Source organism: Oncorhynchus clarkii, chromosome 2 (assembly GCF_045791955.1).
Source record: "Oncorhynchus clarkii lewisi isolate Uvic-CL-2024 chromosome 2, UVic_Ocla_1.0, whole genome shotgun sequence".
Taxonomy (NCBI): Eukaryota; Metazoa; Chordata; class Actinopteri; order Salmoniformes; family Salmonidae; genus Oncorhynchus; species Oncorhynchus clarkii.
In genome coordinates, this window is record NC_092148.1 from 56,156,829 (window position 1) to 56,176,765 (window position 19,937).

General features: G+C 44.3%; 1 protein-coding gene across 3 annotated transcripts; it reads left to right on the top strand.

Annotated features, from left to right (window-relative positions):
- Positions 1-484: 484 nt before the first annotated feature.
- LOC139370292 (parvin, gamma) lies at positions 485-12,860 on the top strand. Of its 3 annotated transcripts, none has more exons than XM_071109687.1 (13): positions 485-787; positions 1,316-1,381; positions 1,496-1,560; positions 2,561-2,663; positions 2,850-2,993; positions 3,339-3,454; positions 3,549-3,604; positions 3,722-3,756; positions 3,854-3,915; positions 6,829-6,897; positions 7,064-7,165; positions 9,452-9,524; positions 12,011-12,860. In XM_071109687.1, exons 2-13 carry the CDS (start codon positions 1,321-1,323, stop codon positions 12,082-12,084), a joined length of 960 nt encoding a protein of 319 aa, XP_070965788.1. In that variant the 5' UTR covers positions 485-787; positions 1,316-1,320; the 3' UTR covers positions 12,085-12,860. The 3 variants fall into 3 exon arrangements, with proteins under 3 accessions (XP_070965788.1, XP_070965804.1, XP_070965796.1); XM_071109703.1 differs by having other exon boundaries at positions 600-787; positions 1,288-1,381; XM_071109695.1 differs by lacking the exon at positions 485-787 and having other exon boundaries at positions 1,251-1,381.
- Positions 12,861-19,937: the final 7,077 nt, after the last annotated feature.

Sequence of the window (19,937 nt, forward strand, 5' to 3'; positions counted from 1 at the left end):
TTCGGTTTAGCAAAGGAATTATGGGGTTATTTTAGGACCCCGTCTTTATTTTCTTGTCTATTTCCTTGGTTACCATGGCGACCTCCCCTTTCCTAAATCTCCCTTTCCTCTCTAGGTGATGGCGTCTGTGTTTTTCTCTGCTCCTCTGACGTGGAGAGGGAGCACATGCAGTGTGTTGTCTCTGTCTCTCTCTGCCGATGATTGTGGAGTGCTGGAGGACAGACAACAACCAACTGATAGAGCCAGCTTCCAAAGGGAATGTGTGATAGGGTTGTCAGTGAGCCATACAGTAGAGCTGTCCTGTTCGTTTGGGCCTCCTGTGTGTTTGCTAAGAGAACGCTTTCACTTCTATGAGGTGAAGTGACCTCACGTTTACCGGTCTTGCACTCTATCCTAATGCTCTAAACTATAAGTCTTGGCCACTAAGCATCATATATGAGACCTTTCCTCAGAACGCACTCTGAACTCTGTGTAGCAAAACCACAGTTACAAAAGAGGAAGTGCTCACTACTTACTTATTTCCTTCCGCATCCTCTCATTTTTCTTTATACCCGTTTACTCCTTCATTCGTCCTTTTTGTTTCTCATAGAAATGTTTAATTGGTCCTGAATTGGGTGAAGTTGGTTTGTGCTGTCATCCCGTGGCATGTTTCTGGAGAACTGCTTGTCAGATTGGGTGCAGTTCTTTTTGTAGCACGGCTATTTGGATTGATTCAGTGTTGACGTCAGTCAGGAAGCTGTGCACAGGAGTTCCCCTATTCAGTCTGCTTGCTGCTACTGCTCTGAAGGTAAGGTTTACTGGATAAAACCTTTTTTGGTGTGCCTCCGGGGGGAAAGTTTGTGTCAACTTCAGGCAGAGAATCTTTAGGAGAGGAGTGAACTACACACACAGATGGCACAGTGAAGCTACACTCTCGTCTCAGGGAGACACTTTTACATGTTGTTGGTCACAGTGCATCCCAGTCAGGTTAGTCTACTGTCAGAAGGCCTTCCTCTGAACTTGTTTCTATTCTGTGTTGTTTTGGGGCCCAGAATCCAAATAAAATATCCAGAGAGACGATTGCATGCAGCATGGTAGTGGGACTTCACAGGAAGTTATGGGGTATATATCCATTTGCCCGTTTGTTCACTTGTGCGGGCTCAGCTTAGGCAGAAGTGAACTCACTGAGAAGGAAGTAACCAAATTAAATACCAGAACTGTTTCAGTCTTCACATCGGAGGTTTGAAATGATCCCTTACATGAATTGAATTTGAACTATCATTGACACGGCTTCACTGATACCAGAAGCACTGTGTTCATATTTTGCTCCCTATAGGGGATATGGAGGATTTTCCTGATATGTACCAGGGGAAAGACCCTGAGGACATTGAATCTTTCCAGGGTAAGTCTACATTCAACTGTACTCAAGCTCAGGAAAACTATTTGATTTCATATTTTCTTTCCAAAATGGTTGTCAAGCAGCAGCCTCAACTGAACATTTTGCACGTTGAAACAGGTGAGAGGAGGAAGATCATTCAGCCGACATCTTTGAAAGATCCCAAACTTGAAAAGCTGAAATCGGTACGATTGATCTCTATTTTAGAATTCATGTTCCAACACCAGCCACAACATTATCCTAAATGTGTTATCTATCATCAAAGCCCATAATAACATCATTGATACATTATACTACTATACTCTAGTGCCATGTTACCCCAGGGTCGTACGGGCAGAAAAGTCATTACAAAGAAAGCCTCTGATTGCATATTCATTAGGGTATGCTGAACCACTAAGCCCTCTTGTGTGAGAGGTGGGTCGACCAGTACATCTTTATTAGAGATGATGGTAGACAGATCACGGAGTCGTTGCTAGGCCCAGATAAATGTTGCCAGGCCACCTTCTCCCTAAGCCCTCAGAGAGGATTTGAAATAGAAAAGATGCTTATGGAATAAATTCAAGTAAAATGAAACAATTGTCTTCATCAATTAGATGAGCGTACAACAGTGTAGGCATAAAAGTGTTGGAAAGAGAAAACCACGGAGTCTATCTGGCCCTTGTAATCCCACATCTGCTCTCTTTAACACCTCAATAACACACCAACCAGTCTCTTACTCATGAATAATTGAATAGAGACATAGGTGAAAATTGCAATAGGAATCCTTTGATATCACAACATCAGAGTCTGCTCTGAATAGACCAGTAAAGGTCATGTATACAAAGATTTACCACAGTAGATCAGTGGAGGCTGCTGAGGGGAGAACGGCTCATAATAATGGCTGGAACGGAGTAAATGGAGTGGTATATGGTATCAAAAACATGGTTTTCATGTGTCTGATACCATTCCATTCACTCTATTACAATCCATTCCAGTCATTATTATGAGCCGCCCTCCCCTCAGCAGCCTCCACTGCAGTAGATAGTACGTTACTGATCTCTGCACCCAGAACCAAATATCTTCGTTGGTACATTTGGTACATTTCTGTAACAGTAGCTACGTCAAAAGAGACTAATACAGTACTATAGCAGGCAATTAATATCACCGAGTATAACTTACTGTTATCATGAACCTTGGTCTTTACAGGTTTTGGTTAACTGGATCAACAGTACTTTGAAAGAGGAACACATCATAGTGCAGAGTCTGGAAGAGGATATCTTTGATGGCCTAATCTTGCATCACCTCCTTGGTGAGACACGCACACACACACACACACACACACACACACACACACACACACACTCTCTCTCTCTCTCTCTCTCTCTCTCTCTCTCTCTCTCTCTCTCTCTCTCTCTCTCTCTCTCTCTCTCTCTCTCTCTCTCTCTCCCCCCCCCCGTATGTGCTTGGCCTTTACCTTTACCTGTGCTGTTCACAGGGAGGTTAGCTGGAGTGCTTCTGTCTGTGGAGGAGATAGCGGTGACCAGCGCTGCTCAGACACGCAAGCTGGAGGTCATCCTGGAGGCCCTGAATGAGAAACTGGGGCTACAGGACAGCTCTCTCAGCAGGTGGAGTGTCAAACGTGAGTCACATTCACAATACAACCCCGCAAACAAAACCACGTCCTTAGGACGTCCACTGTCGGCTGGGAAAGCTACACAACACTGCTGTTCCCCTCAGAGCCATGTTTGGCTAAGGGACTCTTCAATAAGATTTGATGGTGAAGCTACAGTATAACCCCAGTCTGCTGACACCTACTGAGAGGGATTACTGTAGGGGAAAAGGCAGACCCACGGGGTGCAGTGTTAATCATCAGTGGGGCTGGAGATTAGTTTGTGTTGTGTTGCCAACAAGATTGACTGCATAGGGCTTTGGTATGGTGTTCAAGCAGGTTGACTCTCCCTTCATTCCCTTCCTTCTCTGTCAGTCATCCACAGCAAAGACTTGCTGGCCACACTCCATCTTCTGGTTGCCATGGTGAGGTGCTTCCAGCCTAATCTGGAGCTTCCCCCAAATGTCAGAGTGGAAGTTGTCTTGTTGGAGGTGAGTTTGATGTCAAATGAATGGTACTTTACCCTAAATCAACCTAAAAAAAAAAGAGACTCCCCTGTTCAATAAAGTTGTGCTCTCACTTCAGGTCAACAGAAGTGGAATCAAATCAGAAAAGGAAATAGAGATTCTTACAGATGAAAGGTTGCTAAATTATTTCAGATTATGTTGTTGTGTCCGATTACAGTTGCATGTTCTTCAGAGAATGGATTCTGTTTCAGGAGATCGAATATTCACTTAATTTGCTGTCTACCTCAACAGCGATTCAGCTACCGACGCCCTGAGCAGCTCAGACAGTGAGTAAGATATTCAGGGTCACCTTTGCAGTCCTGTGCTGCCGTTTATCCAGGACATTGCAGAGATAAACCCTCTCCTTCCTGTCTCCTCGTCCAGGCGAGGATCCCATTGAGCAGCTGCTGAAGCTGGAACCCCACAAGATCAACACAGTAAAGCGGGTAATAGAAAAATGATGGGTCTTCCATCCCTGCTGACCTGTTCTGCAGTCTTAACCATTGCATTATTAGACAGAGGATTGATTATAGGACTAGCGTATGTATTGTCTAGCTATACTGGTCCTGATTCAGGGAGAGGCTGATTTGTGTGAATAATGCCTCTGATTGCTCATACTGTGTATGATTGAATGAGCACCGCACTGACCCTATACAACTGTAATATGGTCTCATTAGAATATGTCAACACAGTGACATTGAATGTTGTTGTTTTATACGGTATATATGCAGTGTATTCGGAAATTATTCTGACCCCTTAACATTTTATTGTGTTACAGCCTTATTCTAAAAAAAATATATCTGCACACAATACCCTATAATGACAAAGCAAAAACAGGTTTTTAGAAATGTTTGCAAATGTACTAAACACAACAACTGAAATATCACATTTATATAAGTATTCAGAACCTTTACTCCCCTAAAGCCCCTTTGACAGAGATTACAGCCTTGAGTCTTCTTGGGCATGACGCTACAAGCTTGGCACACCTGTATTTGGGGAGTTTCTCCCATTCTTCTCTGCAGATCCTCTGTCAGGTTGGATGGGGAGCGTCGTTGCACAGCTATTTTCCGGTCTCTCCAGAGATGTTCGATTGGGTTCAAGTCCGGACTCTGGCTGGGCCACTCAAGGACAGTCAGAGACTTGTCCCGAAGTCACTCCTGCGTTGTCTTGGTTGTGTGCTTAGGGTCGTTGTCCTGTTGAAAGGTAAACCTTCACCCCAGTCTGAGGTCCTGGGTGCTCTGGAGCAGGTTTTCATCAATAATCTCTCTGTACTTTGCTCCGTTCATCTTTCCCTCGATCCTGACTAGTCTCACAGTCCCTTCCACCGAAACATTTCCCCACAGCAAGATGCTGCCACCACCATGCTTCACCGTAGGGATGGTGCCAGGTTTCCTCCAGACGTGACCCTTGGCATTCAGGCCAAAGAGTTCAATATTGGTTTCATCAGACCAGAGAATCTTGTTTCTCACGGTCTGAGAGTCCTTAGGTGCCCTTTGGCAAACTCCAAGAGGGCGTCTTCTCATGTGTCTTCTCCTGAGGAGTGGCTTCCGTCTGGCCACTCTACCATAAAGGCCTGATTGGTGCAGTGCTGCAGAGATAGTTGTCCTTCTGGAAGGTTCTCCCATCTCCACAGAGGAACTCTGGAGCTCTGTCAGAGTGACCATCAGGTTCTTGATCACCTCCCTGACCAAGGCCCTTCTCCCCCATTTGCTCAGTTTGGCCGGGCGGCCAGCTCTAAGAAGAGTCTTGGTAATTCCAAACTTCTTCCATTTAAGAACGATGAATGCCACTGTGTTCTCGGGGACCTTCAATGCTGCAGAACTTTCTAAAAACCTGTTTTCACTTTGTCATTATGGGGTATTGTGATGTCATTATGGGGTATTGTGATGTCATTATGGGTTATTGTGTGTAGATTGATGAGGGGAAAAAAGCAATTTCATTCATTTTAGATTAAGGCTGTAAAGTAACAAAATGTGGGAAAAGGGAAGAGGTCTGAATACTTTCTGAATGCGCTGTATATACTGCATGATCAAAAGTATGTGGACACCTGTTTGTCTCATTCCAAAATCATGGGCATTAATATTGAGTTGGTCCCCACTTTGTTGCTATGACAGCCTCCACCCTTCTTGTCTGGGAAAGCTTTCCACTAGATGTTGGAACATTGCTGTGGGGACTTGCTTCCATTCAGCCACAAGAGCATTAGTGAGGTTGGACACTGATGTTGGGCTATTAGGCCTGGCTCGCGGTCAGCGTTCCAATTTATCTCAGAGTTGTTTGATGGGGTTGAGGTCAGGGCTCTGTGCAGGCCAATCAAGTTCTTCCACACCGATATCGACAAACCATATCTGTATGGATCTCGCTTTGTGCATGGGGGCATTGTTATGCTGAAACAGGAAAGGGCCTTCCCCAAACTGTTGCCACAAAGTTGGAAGCACAGAATCGTCCGAATGCCATTTTATACTGTAGCGTTAAGACTTGCCTTCACGGGAACTAAAGTACCTTGCCCGAACCATGAAAAACAGCTCAGAACATTATTCCTCCTCCACCAAATTTTACAGTTGGCACTATGCATTCGGGCAGGTAGCATTCTCCTGGCATCCACCAAACCCAGATTCGGATTGCCAGATGGTGAAGCGTGATTCATCACTCCAGAGAACACGTTTCCACTGCTCCAGAGTCCAATGGCAGTGAGCTTTACACCAGTCCAGGCGATGCTTTGCATCGTGCATGGTGATCTTAGTCGTGTGTGTGGCTGCTCTGCCATGGAAACCCCCGGACAAACAGTTCTTCATTGCTTCCAGAGGGAGTTTGAACTCGGGAGTGAGTGTTGCAACCGAGGACAGATGATTTTTAAGCGCTCAGACCTTGGCGTTCCCGTTTTGTGAGCTTGTGTGGCTGAGCCGTTGTTGCTTTTTCTTACTTGAAGAATATTAGTGAAGACATCAAAATTATGAAATAAACATATGGAATCAATTCTTGACTGAGGGACCTTACAGGTATTGTATATATGGGGGATAGAGGAAGGGATAGTCATAAACAAATCATGTCAACCCCTGTTATTTCACACAGAGTGAGTCCATGTAACTTTTTATGTGATTGGTTAAGCCACATTTTACTTCTGAACTAAGTTTGGCTTGCCTAAACAAAGGGGGTGAATACTTATGCAACGACTATATTTTCAATCCCACTTTTGTAGCACAACAAAATGGGAAAAAATCCAAGTGGGGTGAATACTTATGATACCCACTGTATATACCATTTAGAAGACCCTTTTATTCAAAGCGACATGGACAGAGGTTAAAATGTCAACACCTTTTTTTAAAGTGGTAGGTCTGTAATCCTATATCTTACCATTATAGGCCATCATGCACTTTGTCAACAAGAAGATGTCAACCTTGGGACTACAGGTGACAGACATGGAGAAACAGGTTTGTTTTACTGTAGAAAAGGGTTTGGCCATCCTGTTTGGAATGGGTATTAATTGAGCACTACCAGTGTTGTGAATTGAAAGGTGATTGATCTGTTTCCTTTCAGTTACATCACACCACACCCATTTGGGTAAGAACCAACTGACGGTGTTCTTTATCCATGTAGTTTTCAGATGGTGTTATTCTCCTTCTGCTGATTGGACAGTTGGAGGGCTTCTTTGTTCCACTCTATGACTTCAACATCACCCCAGTCAACGCTACTGAGATGGTAAGGAACTCCTGTGTCCCAGGACTCCTTCTTTGGGAGGAATCATGTTCTGAAGGCAGCTCTGCCTCAAAGGAAAAATGTATGCGATTGTTTGGCTCAATGGTATGGGCGGAGCTTACGTATGATACAGTGAATGGAACAAATATAACATTTTGGCCTACAATGATATTCTGACAGCAGCGGAACAATTCGATTCAATGTGTTAATAATTTGAAATCCATAAGAATAAGGGTATAGTATAATCACATCAAATCAAATAAAATGTAATTGGTCACATACACATGGTTAGCAGATGTTAATGCGAGTGTAGCGAAATGCTTGTGTTTCTAGTTCCAGTAATATCTAACAAGTAATCTAACAATACCACAACAACTACCTCATACACACAAGTGTAAAGGAATGAATAAGAAAATGTACATATAAATACATGGATGACCGATGTTCGAACGGCATAGGCAAGATGCAGTAGATGGTATAGGGTACAGTATATACATACAGTGGGGAGAAGAAGTATTTGATACACTGCCGATTTAGCAGATTTTCCTACTTCTCTGTAATTGCAAGAGGTCTGTATTTTTTTTTATCATAGGTACACTTCAACTGTGAGAGATGGAATCTAAAACAAAAATCCAGAAATTCACATTGTATGATTTTTAAGTAATTCATTTCCATTATATTGCATGACATAAGTATTTGATCACCTACCAACCAGTAAGAATTCCAGCTCTCACAGACCTGTTAGTTTTTTTTTAAGAAGCCATCCTATTCTCCACTCATTACCTGTATTAACTGCACCTGTTTGAGCTTGTTACCTGTATAAAAGACACCTGTCCACACACTCAATCAAACAGACTCCAACCTCTCCACAATGGCCAAGACCAGAGAGCTGTGTAAGGACATCAGGGATAAAATTGTAGACCTGCACAAGGCTGGGATGGGCTACAGGACAATAGGCAAGCAGCTTGGTGAGAAGGCAACGACTGTTGGCGCAATTATTAGAAAATGGAAGAAGTTCAAGATGACGGTCAATCACCCTCGGTCTGGGGCTCCATGCAAGATCTCACCACGTGGGGCATCAATGATCATGAGGAAGGTGAGGGATCAGCCCAGAACTACACGGCAGGACCTGGTCAATGACCTGAAGAGAGCTGGGACCACAGTCTCAAAGAAAACCATTAGTAACACACTACGCCGTCATGGATTAAAATCCTGCAGTGCACGCAAGGTCCCCCTGCTCAAGCCAGCGCATGTCCAGGCCCGCCTGAAGTTTGCCAATGACCATCTGCATGATCCAGAGGAGGAATGGGAGAAGGTCATGTGGTCTGATGAGACAAAAATATAGCTTTTTGGTCTAAACTCCACTCGCCGTGTTTGGAGGAAGAAGAAGGATGAGTACAACCCCAAGAACACCATCCCAACCGTGAAGCATGGAGGTGGAAACATCCTTCTTTGGGGATGCTTTTCTGCAAAGGGGACAGGACGACTGCACCGTATTGAGGGGAGGATGGATGGGGCCATGTATTGCGAGATCTTGGCCAACAACCTCCTTCCCTCAGTAAGAGCATTGAAGATGGGTCGTGGCTGGGTCTTCCAGCATGACAATGACCCAAAACACACAGCCAGGGCAACTAAGGAGTGGCTCCGTAAGAAGCATCTCAAGGTCCTGGAGTGGCCTAGGCAGTCTCCAGACCTGAACCCAAAAGAAAATCTTTGGAGGGAGCTGAAATTCCGTATTGCCCAGCGACAGCCCCGAAACCTGAAGGATCTGGAGAAGGTCTGTATGGAGGAGTGGGCCAAAATCCCTGCTGCAGTGTGTGCAAACCTGGTCAAGAACTACAGGAAATGTATGATCTCTGTAATTGCAAACAAAGGTTTCTGTACCAAATATTAAGTTCTGCTTTTCTGATGTATCAAATACTTATGTCATGCAATAAATGCAAATTAATTACTTAAAAATCATACAATGTGATTTTCTGGATTTTTGTTTTAGATTCCGTCTCTCACAGTTGAAGTGTACCTATGATAAAAATGACAAACCTCTACATGCTTTTTGAGTAGGAAACACTGCCAATTTTGCAGGTTATCAAATACTTGTTCTCCCCACAGTATAAGATGAGTAATGTAGGGTATGTAAACATTATATGAAGTGGAATTGTTTAAAGTGACTAGTGTATTACGTTATTCACTGTACTTCTGTATGAGATTGAGATAACGTTGCCACGGTGGGTCAGCCATCTGCATGTGTCATGGCCTGCTGTGTCTCTCACCTCACTCTCTCTGGTCTAGCTTCAGAATGTGACCGTGGCCCTGGACCTCCTGAATGACATAGGGCTACCCACGACCAACATTGAGCCCCAAGGTAAGTGTGTTCATTTTCTGTGGCACCCATAGTTGACCTACGTATATTGTCTCACCAACTTGGAGCCAAATGGGTCTTGTAATAGTGCACTTAGAGTAGGAGATAGAGGAGCTTGAGGAGACTATCTAAAAATATCACATCCACACGTATCCTACTGTAAGTGAATATATCTTTGTAATAGGAAGTTTGACCAAAATTGCTCTGGGCTGTAATTTTCACATCACAGTAATGGAGCTGTGAGACAGAATTGTTCAACTAATTCAGAAGATTTCCTGTATCATAGCCATTTATCTGGGCAATAGCGGTATGCCACTGTTCATATGTCGAGTGGAAGCCAGGATTTGTGTTGATAGTTTGAGTTAAGCCACATCACTACGCATGGGGATATAAAGGGATAGCTGGGATTCCGTTGGAATATTCATGAATATGATGAATATGATGATTATCGCCCTGGATGATTGGCCGAGGGCTTTGTCCCAAATGGCAACCTATTCCCTATATACAGATGTAGGATCTTGAGATCTCTGTTGCAGGAAATGCAAAACTTTAAGTGTATTTGCGGTTTAATAAGGCTTCTGAAGTTTTGTAATTTCCACACATTTTCAGACTTGATTTTCCCTTACGGAAAATGCACCAACCGCTACACAAATGTCCATAGATTAAAATCCACATAATAATTCACATTTCCGGTTGCTGCAGGATTATTTTCCTGTTGTAGAAAACTGGCTCAAATTAAGATCCTACATCTGTAGAACACTAGTTTTGAGTTCTATTGGGACTCAGGCCCACTCTGAGGTCATAATAATTTATTTAGAGGCTCTCTCAGGGAGGAAACCTCTTTTTGTTAGTTGTTGATAGACACACAGACAACACTTCTTTCTATCATGCAATGCCAAACTGACAAGAGGCTAGAAGTGTGTGTGTGTGTGTGTGTACATACTGTATGTGCATGTGTGTTTTCTTGATTTTGTCTCTGAATTAACTGTTAATAAAGAAGCGCTGAGCATTTACTTTGTAAATTATTATAAAAGAAGCTGGTTAATTGCCTGGCAGCATAACCTGTAATTTAAAAGTAAAGCTTTGAGTTGATAAATGTGAATGTTTGGGCCGGTACAACTCATTTAACCCAGAAGCAAGAGACAGATTTAATTCATTTTTTTGCGTACTTTTAATTACGGGCACATTTCTGTGATGGAATAAGGAATCCCACTGCTCCAGGTCTACAGCACACACCACTGTGTGCATTAATTAGGCTAGCAGGAGCTCTAGCCGATCTAAATGGTTAATTTAAAGGGATACTTAGGGATTTTGGCAGTGAATTATTTTATCTACCTCCCAGAGTCGGATGAACTTGTGGATACAATTTGTATGTCTGTGTCCAGTAAAAAGGAAGTTAGAGGTAGTTTTGTGAGTCAATGCTAAGTAGCGTCAGCACAATGACTAGAAGTCTATGGGTATCTACTAACATGCTAGCATATACCCATAGACTTCCAGTTATTGTGCTAACGCTAGTTAGCATGGGCTCGCAAAACTACCTCTAACTTCTTTCATACTGGACACAGTGACATACAAATAGTACCCACAATTTTGGGGAGGTTGTCTTGTTAGACTTCAGTGCAGCTTTTGACATTTTCGATCATAGTCTGCTGCTGGAAAAACGTATGTGTTATGGCTTTACACCTCCTGGTATAATGTGGATAAAGAGTTACTTGTCTAACAGAATACAGAAGGTGTTATTTAATGGAAGCCTCTCAAATATAATCCAGTTAGAATCAGAAATTCCCCAGGGTAGCTGTTTAGGCCTCTTGCTTTTTTCCATTTTTACTGACATTTTACTTGACATGCAACTGATTTTGAGTAAAGCCATTGCGTCTATGTATGCGGATGACTCAACACTATACACATCAGCTACTACAGTGACTGAAATGACTGCAACACTCAACAAAGTTAGTTTAGAGTGGGTGGCAAGGAATAAGTTAGCCCTAAATATTTCTAAAACTAAAAGCATTGTATTTGGAACAAAACACTCACTAAACCCCAAGCCTCAACTAAATATTCTAATAAATAATGTGGAAATTGAGCAAGTTGAGAATAATAAACTGCTTGGAGTAACCCTAGATTGTAAACTGTCATGGTCAGAACTGTATAATGGTCAGAATTGTATAAACTGCCTTCATTTTGCCAGAACCCAGGAAGAGTAGCTGCTGTGTTGGCAGGGAGGTAGATAAAGGTCCTCATTGCCAAAATCAGGAAGTATCCCTTTAATTATGCATCATACAGGGAAGAGTGATATTGTTGGATCTAATCTTAGATACAATCTAATCAATATCTAAACGCTAAGGTTGTTTTTGGTTCAGTTTTGTGGCAGCGTCAGTAAATGCACACTATTGACCTCCATTAACAAAGCTCCAGTGATGGTGAGGGGTGATGATGCACAAATAGATGACTCTGATCACTTAATGTGTCTCTGACTGCATCTCTCCTAGATATAGTCTCTCAGGATGTGACAGCTACCTTGAAGGTCCTATATGCCCTGTTCAAGAAGCACAAAAGCAGATGAGAGTGGGAAGAACACGGACGAGGACATTAGGAGGTGAAGACGCCAGAAGTCCTTTGCCTGAGGTGTTTTTCCCCTGGCAAGTCCAGAATCATAGGCTGATTCCTTCTGTGAAATTACAGAAAAATCATACATCGATTCTATGTAAAGCTTTGTGTACTTTGTGTCAATAAAATTGTACTGTATGTGCCATAGTTTGAATAGCATGGGAAACCAATCCCCGACCACATTCCCCTTTGAAGATCCAAGTAATCTCAAAGTAGTCTGAAATTGTGAGTGAGTATCCTATTGTGTTCTATGACTCTGACGCTGCTGCTCGCTGCAACAAGATATCATAGGAAAACGGCATCTTGTGACGTTTTTACAAAACGATAAGCATCAAAACGTATGATGCTTATGTCAATACATTGCAGTCAATGGGAAAAGATGAGCGTCACAGGGTTGATGCCTAAGTGAATACATTGCATTTAATAGGGGAAGATTATTGACCCAATGTGGACGCCTTTGGACATGACACCCTCGTTCTCTCTCAATTCAATTCAATTGGCTTTATTGGCATGGGAAACATATGTTAACATTGCCAAAGCAAGTGAAGTAGATACTATACAAAAGTGAAATAAACAATAAAAATGAACAGTAAACATTACACTCACAGAAGTTCCAAAATAATGAAGACATTACAAATGTCATATTATGTCTATATACAGTGTTGTAATGATGTGCAAATGCTTAAAGTACAAAAGGTAAAATATAAGCATAAATATGGGTTGTATTTACAATGGTGTTTGTTCTTCACCTTTTCTTGTGGCAACAGGTCACACATCTGGCTGCTTTTAGATTTGATAGGGAAGCTGAGAGGTCAAATATACTGTTAAGATTTTCTACTGCCAAGTTTACACCTTCACTATTCACTATGTCGCACAGACTAGTACATGTCCCTGGGCCTGGAAATGATTGATTTCCCCCTCCAGGCTGGAGAAGCTGTCTTAATTAAAGTATGGGGATTCTAGTGAGGGGATATAGGTAGCACACAGGAGGACATTTTTCCCTGTTAAGATCATTTCCTTTTGAATTTCTAGTCAAATGTAAAATGCTCCTGTTTTGATTAATTTAATGGAGTGAGTCAGGTCTGCTCTATACCAAATTAGCATACGCCCTGGGTCCCTTCCCTGTTTCACACCTGGTAGTTTGGTGGATGGGACTACTAGCTCTCTGTAACCTAGAGGGCAACCAGTGGGTCCGTCTCCGCTATACCAGGTTTCTTGTAGGATGACAATGTCTGTATTTCCGATTTCTTTGATGAAGTCCAGGTTCCTGCTCTTTAGGTCAAAGGTAGATGACCTCAGGCCTTGGACATTCCAGGATGAGATACTGAAGGCTTTCTGTTCCATAAAGTATCCAATGTTGTAGGTCGTTTGTTTGGCCTCAGGTCAGTAAGTGTGAGCAGAGCCTGCTGAGCATCTGGTACATGCCATTGGCTTGGGCGAGTGTGAGAGTGGGGGTTGGGCCTGTTTGCCCGCTCACGGCCTGGGCATATGTGTGACCTCCATGTTGAGACCCTTTTTGCGGGGGTGGGTTGCATGGGATGGGCAGGAGGGGCATAGGTCTGATCTGAGGGGGCGTAAATGGGGTGTGTGCATGGTTGACTTGGGGGGGTGTTGATTGGTTGGGGTGGGGGTGTGCATGTGGCTGGTGGTGTTGTGGTCTGGATGTACTGTAGGTCCTCTATGTGTAGGTCCGGAAGGGGGGGGGGTCTGTGAGAGTGTCTCGCTGGTCTGGGCAGGCTGTCTATTGATCTGTTGCTCCTGTGTGAAGTGTTGGGGCTTCGTTTGAGAGCGATGTCCTTTAGAGTCCGGGCGAAGGTGAGCACTGCTGCCTTGTATAGGTGGACCTGGTCATAGAGGCTGTTCAGGGTAGAGTGGTGGGCCAGAAAAACATTTGGTTTTGAGGCACAGTCACGGGAAATACTTGCGTTTACCCGCTGTATGGTAGCAGGGTGGAAGTCTTTTCATGGTATCATTGGAGAAAGTAGAAGAAGCTTTTTCAATCACTCCCTTCAGTGCTGTGGCAACCCTTTCCTGCTATGTTCTCAGGTTGTTTGTGCCTGTGTGTATTATTATGTGGCTAGGTGAACCTAGTTGGTCCTTAGACTGAAGGTCTAGGGCACCCTGGATGTTTAGACACCAGAGTTTAGACACACTGTGCTTGGGAAAAAGTTTTTTTCTTGTATATTTTTCCCATTTGAGTCCATCAGAAGTACAATACACTCTCTCCCTCCCTCTCTCATCTATCACTCGCTTTCTCTCTTCCCCTCCCTCCTCTCTTTCACCCTCCTTCTCTCTACCCTCTCTTACTCTCCCTCACGCTCCCACTTCTCTCTCCCCCCCTCTATTACTTATTTCCCCTCTCCCCCTTCTCTCCTCTCTTCTCTTCTCATCTCCCAACTTCCCCTCTCTCTCTTCTCTCACCTCCACAGACAGGATATTGACGCATAGATATACAGTACATCAAGGGTATTGACTCATACAGTAAGTCAATACATAGCATTCAAGGCAAAAAAGTTGGTGATAAAGCTGCAATGGGTAAATTGGTGAAAGTCGGAGGCAGGTTGCAATTCAGGAGGAGGTGGAGGAGACAGACAGTGATGAGGCGGAGGCAGGCTGCAATTCAGGAGGGGGTGGAGGAGACAGACAGTGATGAGGCGGAGGCAGGCTGCAATTCAGGAGGAGGTGGAGGAGACAGACAGTGATGAGGCGGAGGCAGGCTGCAATTCAGGAGGAGGTGGAGGAGACAGACAGTGATGAAGCGGAGGCAGGCTGCAATTCAGGAGGAGGTGGAGGAGACACAGAGAGAGAAAGGTTAGTAGTACAGCTGTCCCTGAAATATGATCCCCTTAGAGAATCTGTAATCTAATCAAACACATGAATAACTTGTTTATTTTCGAATGGGTATAAAATACAACATTCTAGTCAGCTAAGTGCACTTCGTCAGTTTACAATACAGACAACTGAATTGCATTGCAGCTCAAGTGAGATGCTAAGAACATGAACGGAATTTTCAAACTCATTTCAATATAAACATCTCCACATGCTATTTCTCTGAACTTTTCTAGTGTTCAGTCCCAATGAACTATTTTGGGAGGGCAACCTGATGTGCATTTTGTGTCATTTGTAACCACAGAAAATGACATTAGGCCTTCCCTATAGACATGCATGAAAATGCAATCAACCAATACAGTTCTAAAAATGTAATATGTTTCGGTTTATATTGGTGTTTGTTCGTCTTATCTCGATCGTCCAGTGGAGTTTATAGTTTAACAATCTTTTTTTTTTTTTACCACTACCTCACTGGTGACCTTTTAAGAAAGCCCTGTGTCGAGGTTCAGCTTAATTTGGCAGGAGTGACTTAATTCATCCTCAACATGGTGCTTCATTCTCTCCCTGCGAAAACAGATTTCCATCATCTGAATTGTTAGTGTCCCCAGGTACATTGACTTTCAGCTTCCTGCGATTACAGGAAGTGTCTTAATTGGGGGTCATAGGGGCGGTTTCGAAGGATTATAAAAGTTACATCTTCTACGTAAATCGACCCAAAAGCAAGAAATTAAAATTACCTGGCTACCCAGAATCCTCAATCCGGCCAAACGCCCACGAACGTTAGTTTCTTCTCCGCAATGAGTCTGGATCTGAGTACCTCCGTCGGGAGGCAGTCTCAGACTAATGAATGTAGCAAACGACAGAGCAGCAGAATCATTTAGTGTGAGTCGTTGGGCTTAAAACTTGTTAGAATGAATTCTGAAGAGCATGTTGGTCACATTTTTATTTATTTACTTGAAACTGTCTGTCTGTCTGCCTGTGCATGTCTTGCTGTCTGTCTGTCTTTCTGCCTGCCTACAGCTCTCTGTCTGTCTGCCTGTCTGTCTGCCTGCCTGCCTGTCTGTCTGTCTATCAGTCTGCCTGTCTGTTTCTCGGAATGTCTTTCTTTGAGTGTCTGTTTGTCTGTCTGTCTGTCTGTCAGACTGTCTGAGTCTTTTACCAATTTACCCATTGCAGCTGTATCACCAACCTTTTCGCCTTGGAAGCAATGTTTTGACTTATGCGTCAATGCCCTGTCTGTGAAGATGGGAGAGAGGAGGAAGAGAAAGGAATGAGAGAGAGAGATGAGATGAGGGGGAGGTATGGAAGAAGGAGCGAAAGGGAATGGAGGGGGAGGAGATAGGGAGAGAGTGAGGGAGGGGGAGGGAGATAGAGAGGGAGAGGAGGGAGATATGAGTGAATAAGAGAGATATAGAAGAGAGAGAAGGGGGAGAGAGAGGAGGGAGGGAGATAGAGAGGGAGAGGAGGGAGATATGAGTGAATAAGAGAGAGATAGAAGAGAGAGAAGGAGGAGAGAGAGTGAGGGGGAGAGAGAGGAGGGAGGGAGATAGAGGGAGAGGAGGGAGATATGAGTGAATAAGAGAGATATAGAAGAGAGAGAGAGAGCGAGAGAGAGAGAAAGAAAGAAAAGGGGGGAGAGGGTGGAGGTGGTGAAGGGGGATGGAGATAGAAAAGGAGGAGGGATAAAGAGCAGGTCGTGAGAGAAACAGAGGGAGGCAAAGAGAGGGAGACAGGAGGGAGGGAGGGAGAAAGGAAGGAGAGAGAGGGGGAGAGAGTGGAGGTGGTGAAAAAAGGGGGAGGGAGAGAGAAAAGGAGGGGGTATAAAGCACAGGAGGTTGGTGTCACCTGAATTGGGGTGAACAGGCTTGTGAGAATGGCTGGAGTGGAATTAGTGGAATGGTATCAAATACAGTACATCAAACACTTGGTTTCCATGTGTTTGATGCCATTCCATTCGCTCCATTACAACCATTATTATGAGCCGTCCTCAGCTCTGAAGCCTCCACTGGTATAAAGAGGAGGTAGAGAGACAGACAGAGGGAGGCAAGGAGATGGAGAGAGAAGGGGGAGGGAGAGAGGGGATTAGAGATTAGAGAGAGAGAAAGAGACAGAGAGAGAGTCTTCCACCAATTTAACATTTGCATCTTTATCACTATCTCTCCCCATTGACTACAATGTATTGACATTAGCCTCATATGTTGTGAGTCTTCTCTTTTTGCAAAAATGTCACAGGATGATGTTTTGAGGCTGACAGTGGGTTACTCAGGCTCACTTTCCTTTCAGCTCTATGAGGTTTCTGTGTTATGCACTATAGCCCGTTACCATATATGTGATTGAATTATCATCAACGATAGGCTGGGTGAGTTTAAACCACGCCCAGTCTCTACTCTGACAGGCCGGCTCGGAAGCAGGAACTATTTCTGTCAGGGTATATTTATAATATCTTTGTCAAGAACAAGTCAGTTCTCTGTTTGCCCTGCGAGGTGGGACAGAGAACCCGTATATAAAAAAAATGCATTTACCACTTATTGCTTAGCTAATAAAAAATACATAGTATACAATCGGTGACTCATTATCATATTTATCCTGATACCAGATTCGAATTGATGCAAATCTAACAGCTCAATGTCTCACTACTCACGGGGCAGGCAGAAAGAGAGAGAGTAGACCTGGCGAGGGTTGTGTTCCTCCTCTTCATCATGTAACTAGCCCATTTCAGTAGACAGTTTAAATATTCTGTCAGGTTATCTGAACGGTTTCTCTTCACTCAATGTTTTGGGGCCAGCCTTCCAATTCACTTCCCTTGAACTCCCCAGTTCCAGGGGATTGCCAGTTAGATTTGCCCGATGAAAAATGTGGACATTTAAGACATTTAAGACAGGGATAGCAGTCTGATTTTCTGATCAGAGGTCAGGTCTCAGAGGATTCTGGACACTTAGTGTCAGATAAAAAGGTCTGCATTTACAACAAATAGACTACTGAACAAGGTCTGACAGTCTTGTTGAAGGCTGGGTTCAGTTGAGGGGAAAACAGGGCTGAGTGTGGAGGAAGTGCAAAGACAGATGCAATATTGGTCCTGCTTTATGTCTGGTGCTCCTGTACAGATAGACAGCTACACATGAACGCTCTCTGAGTAAGGGAGGAAATGTAACTCGCTTACTGAAGATCACAATCAGTTACGCACTTCAGCTCTATTCTTCTCTCTTATCCTCTCCCCTTCCATCCCCTGTCCTCTGTTTCCTTCTCCTTACCTCTTCTCTACCCCCCCCCCCCCCTAGCCCCTTGCGTGTCTCTATCTTTGACTGACATCTGATCTTTGACTGACAAACGGCACTATAACGATAATCTGATAGGGGCATCCAAATGGTCTTTATCGCATTGCGTTTTAGACAAATGGCACAAAATGGCAACATTAAGATCCACTTAACGTGGGCTCAGCGCCACAGAAGGGCTCTCTGCCCTGCCTCGGAGAAGGCTGAGTGGGCAGGGGGGGGTATAGATGGGAGTGATGAGATGGTCTAATGTGGTTTTAATAGATGAATGCCGGAAGCCGATGCTTTGCCCCGCTTCTCTGGAACAGTGGGAGAAGGAGATCCAGGCAATGTTTTGTTTTTCATAGTGATTAACGGGATGAATTAGTTCACACATGTCCATGTCTCTGTGGCCTTTTAATAATAATGCTATCACAGCAATGAAACAGAGAGGGAGGAGGGAGGGGTCTGGGAGAGTGTGGAGGTGATGGGGAGCAAAGAGAGGAATGTGTTTAGGGGAAGAAAAGAAGAGTGCGAGGGACAGACTGGCGGGAGGAGAAGAGAAAAGGAAGAGTGCGAGGGACAGACTGGTGGGAGGAGGAGAGAACAGAACAGGAAGAGTGTGAGGGACAGACTGGTGGGAAGAGGAGAAGAGAAAAGGAAGAGTGTGAGGGACAGACTGGTGGGAGGAGGAGAGAACACAAAAGGAAGAGTGTGAGGGACAGACTGGTGGGAGGAGAAGAGAAAAGGAAGAGTGTGAGGGACAGACTGGTGGGAGGAGGAGAGAACACAAAAGGAAGAGTGTGAGGGACAGACTGGTGGGAGGAGGAGAGAACACAAAAGGAAGAGTGTGAGGGACAGACTGGTGGGAGGAGGAGAGAACACAAAAGGAAGAGTGTGAGGGACAGACTGGTGGGAGGAGGAGAGAACACAAAAGGAAGAGTGTGAGGGAAAGACTGGTGGGAGGAGAAGAGAAAAGGAAGAGTGTGAGGGACAGACTGGTGGGAGGAGGAGAGAACACAAAAGGAAGAGTGTGAGGGACAGACTGGTGGGAGGAGGAGAGAACACAAAAGGAAGAGTGTGAGGGACAGACTGGTGGGAGGAGGAGAGAACACAAAAGGAAGAGTGTGAGGGACAGACTGGTGGGAGGAGGAGAGAACACAAAAGGAAGAGTGTGAGGGACAGACTGGTGGGAGGAGGAGAGAACACAAAAGGAAGAGTGTGAGGGAAAGACTGGTGGGAGGAGGAGAGAACACAAAAGGAAGAGTGTGAGGGACAGACTGGTGGGAGGAGGAGAGAACACAAAAGGAAGAGTGTGAGGGACAGACTGGTGGGAAGAGGAGAGAACAGAAAAGGAAGAGTGTGAGGGACAGACTGGTGGGAGGAGGAGAGAACACAAAAGGAAGAGTGTGAGGGACAGACTGGTGGGAAGAGGAGAGAACAGAAAAGGAAGAGTGTGAAGGACAGACTGGTGGGAGGAGGAAACCAGAAAAGGCATATTGAACAGAGGCAGAGGTACAGAGGTGAGAAGTTTGGAGAGAGAGAGAGAGAAAGCTGATTAATGAAAAAGTTCAAAGGACTTCCTGCTAACAAACCTTGACAACTCCTGTGATGCTCTGGCCTCTCACACGCTCCCCCAGCTGTGGCAGACAGGTTTTGTCATTTAGAACAAGGTGTCTCTGTCTGTGTCTGTCCCTGTCTGGCATGTCATCTCCTAGCCTTAATGATG